Source organism: Canis aureus, chromosome 38, assembly GCF_053574225.1.
Source record: "Canis aureus isolate CA01 chromosome 38, VMU_Caureus_v.1.0, whole genome shotgun sequence".
Taxonomy (NCBI): Eukaryota; Metazoa; Chordata; class Mammalia; order Carnivora; family Canidae; genus Canis; species Canis aureus.
Genome location: NC_135648.1, coordinates 539917 through 548237, shown reverse-complemented (window position 1 = coordinate 548237; position 8321 = coordinate 539917). Strand labels below are relative to the sequence as shown.

Here is an 8321-nt window from a genome sequence, read left to right as displayed (position 1 = left end):
TTTTGACCTCTATTTACATGATAAATGGTCTCCATCCCCTCACTTTCAGTCTGCAGGTGTCTTTAGGTCTGAAATGGGCCTCTTGTAGGCAGCATGTAGATGGCCTTGATTTTTCATCCTTTGTGACACCCTATGTCTTTTGATTGGAGCATTTAGTCCATTTAGATTCAGAGTGTTTATTGATACATAAGAATTTAGTAACATTTTATTACTTGTTTTGTTGTTGGTTCTGGAGATTTTCTCTGTTACTTTCCAGTCTTTGTTGCATTTGGTCTTTCTTTCCCACTCAGAGTCCTTTAATATTTCTTTCAGGGCTGGCTTACTGACCACAAACTCCTTTAGTTTTTGTTTGGGAAACTCTCTATCTTTCCTTCTATTCTGAATGACAGCCTTTCTGGATGTAGTATTCTTGGCTGCATATTTTCCCCATTCAACGTGGTGAATATATCTTGCTACTCTCTTCTGGCCTGTCAAGTTTCTGTGGACTGATCTGCTCCTAACCTTATTTGCCTTCCCTTGTAAGTTAGGAGCTTCTTTTTTCTTGTTGCTGTTAGGATTTTTTCTTTATTGCTATATTTTGCAAATTTAACTATGATATGCCTTGATGGTGGCCTGCTTTTGATGGTTTTGATAGGAGTTCTCTGGGCCTTCTGGATTTAGATGTCTGTTTCCTTCCCCAGATTAGGAAAGAGGGTGTTTTCACCTATAATTTTCTCAAATAAACCTTCTACCCCCTTTCCCTCTCTTCTTCTTCTGGGACTCCTAAGACATGAATGTTTTTATGCTGTATGAAGTCACTGAGTTTCCTAAGTCTACATTCATAACCCAATATTTTTCTTTCCCTCTTCTTTTCAGCTTCATTATTTCCATAATTTTATCTTCTTTCAAAAATTTATTTATGTATTTATTTATCTATCTATCTATTTATGGGGGAGGGGCAAAGGGAGAGATATAAGCAGTTTCACCACTAAGCAGTATGCCTGTTGCAGGGCTCAAATCCAGGACCCCAGGATCATGACCCAAGCCTAAGGCAGACACTTAACTGACTGAGCCATCCAGGTGCTCCCATAATTTTATCTTCTATGTCACTTCTTCATTCCTCTGCTTTGTCCACCCTTGTTGTTATTACATCTAGTCAGTTTCAAATCTCAGTTATAGCATTATTAATTTTGTCCTGACTGGTATCTAGTTATTTTATCTCTGTGGTAAGGGACTTCCTGCTGTCCTCTATGCTTTTCTCAAGCCCAGTTAGTATCCTCATGATTGTTGTTATAACTTATTGATCAGTCATATTACTTATATCTGTTTTCATTAGATCCTTGGCTTTGACCTTTTCTTGTTCTTTCTTTTGGAATGAATTCCTCTATCGTGGCATTTTATCTAAATCTCTGTCTTCTCTGTGTTAGAAAGGCCCGTTATGTTTCTGTTCCTGAGAGTAATAACTCTTTAAAGAAGAGGTCATATGCCATCCAGTGTCTATTGCTTCATGAAGTGTCTCTGGTGTATGATGTACACACCCTGCTTCTGTGTTTTGTCTACTCTTTCCCTTAGGTCATTCCTCTGAAGAGTTTCTCCCTGCCTGCAGTGGATATTTTTGGACCTTGCCCAAAGTATGGTGAGTTTTAACTATGTGTGCCCTGATCTGCTTCTTAAAAGAGCCAGATCCTATTTCCACTAGAAATGAAGATTTACAGAATTCCTGTGGTCAGTAGCTGTGGTGCATGTGGAGGATCTGCTGGTCTTCTGGAGGAGATGCCTGCTGCTCTGTTTCTCAAGTACACTTGCCTAAGAAAAGTTGCACCTGCAAAGCACGGGGGGGGTGGGTCTTTGTACAAGAGGCTCAAACCTCCACTGTGGGTGTTGTAATGTTTACTGACGTTAGTTTAGGCGGAAGGGTGGGGTAAGAGAAAGGCACCAGCCCCCTTTGTCATCCTCAGAGAGGGGAGTTCATGTCCACCACTCTCCAATTCCCAGAAGAGCAAACAATCTCCCCTCATGTGTCCCCAGATGCCTCTCAGATCAATGCCTTAACTCTACTTGTGTGTAGACTGTCTGCCCACCAGGCAGCACAGTACCCCTGTGTTCTATCCCAGGCAGGTTAGCTGAGATGTAAAGCTCCAAACTTTAGGGAGCTGGCATGGCAGGGCCTCACACTGGTCATCTCGGAGAGGGTCTTGCTGCACTGAGAGGGGTGCAGGTTTGTTCCAGATGGGCAGTTGCACCAAAGCACAGGAGCATGGAGTTTGTCGTAAAGCATAGCAAATAGCTAGTGTCCGGGCTATCTGCCTTCTGCCAGTGTTGCTGCACTTACACTAAAGGGTGCAGGAGGCTAATGGCACCTGCTGTCCCTTATGTACCCAGAGAGGCAACGGCATCTCTCCCAGGTGCACTACGAGAAGGATCAACATCGCTCCCAGTGCATCCTAACAGACCTCAGATCACGCTGTGTGCCCCTGGGCTTCTCCACAGGATCATTGCAATCCCTTCAAGGCTCCACACCAGCCATAATGTGGACCTCCAAAATTCCAGTCTTTGAGCCCTGTTGGCTACAAAATCTCAGAAAAATAAGGGCCTCTTATTTTCCCAGTCATTGGCTTTCTGGAAATTTTTCCTTGTGTGGTCCCATGTTCACTTCTCTCTCTCTCCTCTCTCCATGACCATGGCTCCTACCCCTAGCAGAAACCACAATCCATTTCTCCCCCAAATCATGTCTCTGCACCTCCTACCTTCCATGATGTGGCCTCTTCTCTCTCTCTCTAGCTGTGTAGTTTGTTCCGTCAGCCATCAGATAGATTTCTTGGGTATTCAGAATACTTTGATATTTATCTAGCGGAGTTTAAGGGATGAGGCAAGCCTGTAATCTGCTTACTACTCCGTCATCCTAGCTCCTCCCGCCGACCCTCTGGTTTCTTTTTCCATTCTTCTAATTACCTTTCTTTTGGTGAGAACACTTCAGATCTACCCCCTTGGAAAATTTCATGTATACAATTTCCCTGTCTTCTTGAGTAGCAAATTCTCCTCAGACTTGCTTCTGTGGTGCAAAAATGATTGTGGTTTTTCAAGCTTATACCTCACATCGTATCCTTCAGGACAAGAGAGAGCCTCAAACATTGGCCACAAAAAATCAACTTTGTGTGACTGTGCCACCTGGACCAGATGCCTGGACCCAAACCATCGCACTGGGTGAGGTCACATGGAATCTATACAATGATTGGCCTGAAGTGGGGGATATCTGTCCATCCTTCAAGCATCAAACATCTCAACTACTACAAACATTTCAGGAAGTAATAGAAAAAGAAAAGCCTATGGACTTAGCATTTATTCACCGGGATTTTTATTTCATGCATGTGAGACACCTTACCAAATTACAAATATCATAAAGACATGGACATTGCTCTTCAGAGGCCTAAGAATTAGAAAGGGGAAAGGAACCTAACAGTGGCAAAAAGCCATGGGTATCTGGAATAGAACTGCCAAATTGTGAGTTAAAATTCTCACCAGGCAGAGACTGATTCCAATTATAAATCAGGGAGGGCTCACTGGAGGAAGTGACATCTGATGCCAGGGACTTGGGGAGGTTATAAGGATTTCATTTTGCTCTGAATTCAATTTTGAGACTGAAGCTCCAGAATCAAGTTAGAACAACAAATCCCAGTAAATTACACTTAGCTTATATTGACAATTGATCATTAAGCAGGAATCAAAGGCAAAGTTGCACACAGAGAGTTGCCAGGGCATCCCTGCTGAGCTGCCTTGAGGTCAGTCCAGGGGCCTGGGCTGCTGGGATCTCACTTCAAAGGGAAGTCCGTGCACTGAGGTCTGTTGTGTGTTTTCCTAGGAGGAACAAAAAGGAATCCCTCTGCAGCAGGTGGAGGGGAGCCTGCAGGGGGGAAGGGCACGGGTGGCAGGAGGGCTGAGGACACACTGAAAGGTGGGGAGACACGTGGGAAAGAGCAGGAAGGGGGCTCCAGAGACTCACCAGCGCTTCCAGAGACACCACGCCAGGCCTGCCAGGAGCACCAGGGGCACGATCACCACCAGGAAGACCAAGCCCATGGAGTGGGGCCGCTCTGTGGGGTTGGGCCCAGAGGGTGTCATTTCCCGTCCACCCCGGGTTGAACTGCACCTCCCACGACCTTTCTGCCCCTGTCACCCTCTCCCTGACTGACCGCCCTTCCTCCTTTCACTTCTCCCATCCCTCCTCAGAGACGGACACTCCACCTAACCCTCTGCATCCTCCCACATCTGCAGGACCCTCACCCTCAGCTCTTCCATCTCTTGGGTTACTGATTTTTTGTTCTTCTTGGCCTGGAGTTCCTAGAATCCCTAATTTTTCTTCTGACTCTCCTGCCCTGGTGAAGGACCCCCTGCCCCTTTCCCAGCTGGGCCCAGTTCTTCCTCACCCCAGTGGAGGACCATGTCCTGGCCTCCTAGACTGCTGTGTCTCACACGGCAGGACAGGCCAGCTGCCTCCTTGGCTTTCACATCCAAGGACACCTGAAGGTACCATGTCCCATCAGCATGGGGCAGGACGTCACCTCGCTGGGTGCCCTGTTGCTCCTGCTCGCCCCGCATCCACGTCACCCACACAGGCTTGGGATAGAAGCCGGAGACATGGCACACCAGCCGCAGATGGTCAGACCTGGGGCTGGGGCCAGCGGACAGCCAGGCCTCGGGCCTCACTGTGGAAACAGGACAGGGATTCACAGACTGAGGGGAGGTCTTCGCCCTTAGACTTATCACCATCATCCCTTCTCCCTCTTGATTCCTTCCTACCCTGAATGTGAGGGAATAATGCAAATTTATGAGTGCAGAATAGAGAATTCTTGGGGCGAGGGAGCAGGACTGACCTTGTCGCTGGAGATCTGCCTTCCCTGCATCAAGAAGACCCAACAGGTAATGGGGACAGAAGTCATTGATGTGTGAATGTATTCTTAAATTGACCACATGGTACTGATTTAACAGTTTGCAGACTTGCTGAGCTCTCCTTCCTCCCTTTGGAGATGGCCACCATGACTTGTTCTGGAAACTCACAAGATCTGATCCTTGATAAGCAATCTGCATGAATCCTACAGATGGTTTCCCAAAGTACAGGCCACAGCCTTCTGCCATCTGTACCTGAAAGGGATCTGGGAAGAGAGACTGTGAATTACAGGACAGGGGGAGTGAAAAAACTAAAATGAGATAAGGCAAAGCCTAGGATAGTGGAAGTAGAGAAGTTCAGGGGATTGGAGGGAATTGCATAGAATTTGATTTGATGGGAGGCTCAGATAAAGGGGAAGCGGTGGTAGCTGGAGGTGGAAAGAGAGAGGTGAATGATGGAGGAAGGAATGAATGTTAGAGGAGAGACATGAAGGATGTGGGCAGAGGAAAGAGAAAGGCTCAGCAGAGAAGTTCAGGTAAAAACAATTTAAAATGAAGGGAGAGCAGTGGGGTACAGGGAACACATAGATAGACATTGCTGATAGGACTGAATGAGGAGAAAAGCAGATTAAGGAGTCAGTCACAGAGAGAGGACCAGAGGTGCCTGGTTGGAGGCCAGGGAAAGGGGTGGTCGTGGGAGAACTAGTGGGACAGGAGGGCCCTGTGGTCAATGAGAGGAGCGGGACGGAGCAGAAGATGTGAAGCTTTTCAAGAATCACAGTCTGGCTCCACGCTCTGCCCACAGTGGTGGGATTCAGCTTCGTGATGGGGACACATGAGGTTCAATGGAGCCTCTTTCCTGGAGAAAGAAGGATCCCAGGACACACACAGACCAGCCTCCTCCATCCCACTCAGAGGGAACTGAACTCACATTCAAGCTGCCAGTTACTGACACAGTCCTGAAATATCAGAGGAAATCTAATGGAGAACGTATGGAATGTCCTTTCCCATTCAATCAGCTCCTCTTTGCTCAATTTGCCTTTGGCCCAAGGCCACAGGAACAAGAAAGTGCCAGAGTCACTGTCCCAGCTGTGAGTCTGCAGCTCATCCAGCCAAGCTGAGGCAAGATTTTGTGTCCAGGAGCTGTTGTAAAAGGATGTGGTCAGGATGACTTGGAAGGATACTGGCTCCTGGGAGGCTGTGGGAAAAGGACAGATAGACTGAGGAAGAGGAGGACATTGGGAAGGAGAGGGAATGGAGACTAAGGGGCCAGGGACGGGACCCAAAATCTGGAGGACAGAGAAGCCATAGGCATCTCAGGAGACACGTGCTGCCCCAGAGCCCGGGCCTCGCACCCATCCTTCAGGAGAGCACAGGACCCTGGGGCTGGGGATGCTCGGGGAGGAAGCAGGCTGACTGTCTCCCTGCCCAGGTCTCTGCTGGGAACCGAGACAACAAGTGCACACATGCACATCCACACAAAAACACACACATAGAAACGTACACACATTCTTACACAAACAAATATATACAAACACACAAGTATACAGACACAGAGACACATACACACACACAAACACATATTAAAACACTTGCATAAAGACACACAAGACATACATTCATCACAAATACACAGACTGCCAGACACACTCATGCCCTCACACATGTATACACATAATCAAATGTGCACTTAGAGGCACACAAGGACATTTACACACATCACACACATGCACGCACACACACACACGCACACACGTGCACAGATTGGACAGGACCCGAGCTCTCACCATCTTCGCTGTCACCCTCCGGGAGGAGAACCACCAACAGCACAAGTTGCAGGAACAGCATCGTGTTTGCAGATGTTCTTTCTCTTGCAAAGTGGCTCTTTGACGTCTGTCCTCACACACCGACCCCCTCCCAGCCCCTCTCCTCTGACTTCCTCTCCACACACAACCCTTCCCTGAGTCTCTGCCACAATGCAAATGTGCTCCTCCCTCAGCCCTGGACACCTACTCAGTCTCACTTCCCCTCCTGCTCTGCCTCCCCTCTGGCCTCCAGCTTCTCCCTGTCACCAGCGTCCATCCCGCCCCCGCCCCCTGATTCGGATGCTACAGAACAAGTCCTGTGTGGCCTGGAAAAGTGGCCCCACCTCTCAGCCCTTTCTTCTCACCCAGACAGTAACCCAGGAAAACACCCAGCTCCCAGCACCAGCCCTGGACCTGCTGTCCCTCTGTCCCTCCTGCCCTGTGACACCCCCCCCCCAGGTATTTCCTTCCCTGTCCCACCCCCACGCCAGCTCCTTCACATCTCTGACTTCTCACGGCTAGTGGCAAAAAAACAACCAAAGAGTTACATTCAGAAATCCACCTGGTTTTATTAAGTGATTCAAGAATGGGGCAGCCTCCCACCTGGCAGGTAAGGGGAGCTCTGAGCTGTGGTGCAAATGGAGGGTTTTCATAGGAAGGAAGTTGGTGAAAGAAGAGAAAGGAGTGTTCCAGGGAAGGTCCCTTACCCTGAACGGGGAGAGCAGGGGGTCTAACCATGCGGATGGCCTCCCCTCCGTGTTGATGGAGAGGGCCCATGTGACAGAGAACCTCCCTGGGCCAAACCAGAGAGTCCCTCACTGATGGTGAAGACTTTATTTCTCGGGGAGGTGGGAACTGCAGTTGGTTAGGGATTAAACCAGATCTGGGGACTTGGTCTGGACCAAGGTGCCATTAGGGCCCAAGGGTTTCTTTTCAACAGATGCTCTATTTGCTTGTCCAGATTCCCCATGATTGTAGCAGCCTCAGCAACCCCCAGTCCTCCATTATTCTTCGGGAGGAACCAGTAGGCATCACAGAGACCACAGGACATGGAAACATCTGAAGAGTCCCCCCTCCATCTGACTGGCATTAGTACATATTCACTCACCACCAGCCACTTAGCACCTGCCTGGACCCAAGCACTCATGAAAGTACAGTGTGCACAGGGGAGTGATGAGGCACTGTATTCAAGGAGCATTGAGTCTACCTGGGAAGAAAAACCAAGAAACACCAAGAACTACACCTTTTTGTTTTGCAGAGTTATTTTTTCTTTGGGATTTTTTTCAATTCCACTATAGTTAACATACCATGTGAGTTAGTTTCAGGTATAAAATCAGTGATTCAGCAATTCTATACATTAGTCAACATTCATGAACATAAATGTAATCCTAATCCCCTTCCCCTGCTTTCCCGTTTCCTCCACCCACCTCCCCTCTGGGAATCAATAGTCTGTTCTCTATAGATAAATAAGAGTCTGGTTTTTCCTTTGTCTCTTTTCTCTTTGTTCCTTTTTTGTGTGTGTCTTAAAATCCACATGTGAGTGAATTTGAGACCATACGGCATTAACCTTTCTCTGAATGACTTTTTTCACTCACTATCATACTGTCTAGCTCCATGTTTTGCAAATGGCAAGATTCTAGTCATTTTCATGGC

The 8321-nt window shown here is 47.9% G+C and overlaps 1 protein-coding gene across 1 annotated transcript; it reads right to left on the bottom strand.

Annotated features, from left to right (window-relative positions):
* Positions 1-3311: 3311 nt before the first annotated feature.
* Positions 3312-6910, bottom strand: LOC144307432 (T-cell surface glycoprotein CD1a-like). Its single transcript, XM_077887265.1, has 6 exons — positions 6651-6910; positions 5795-6061; positions 4851-5129; positions 4404-4682; positions 3980-4070; positions 3312-3834 (listed from the first exon to the last, which is right to left on the bottom strand). Exons 1-6 carry the CDS (start codon positions 6709-6711, stop codon positions 3789-3791), a joined length of 1023 nt encoding a protein of 340 aa, XP_077743391.1. The 5' UTR covers positions 6712-6910; the 3' UTR covers positions 3312-3788.
* Positions 6911-8321: the final 1411 nt, after the last annotated feature.

Coding starts and splice junctions, on each gene's coding strand:
- LOC144307432 (XM_077887265.1), bottom strand. CDS start 6,711: ATGCTGTTCCTGCAACTTGTGCTGTTGGTGGTTCTCCTCCCGGAGGGT. Junction 5,130..5,794: donor CAGTAACTGGCAGCTTGAAT/GTGAGTTCAGTT, acceptor CTCTCTTCCCAG/ATCCCTTTCAGGTACAGATG. Junction 3,835..3,979: donor TGGTGTCTCTGGAAGCGCTG/GTGAGTCTCTGG, acceptor TGTTCCTCCTAG/GAAAACACACAACAGACCTC.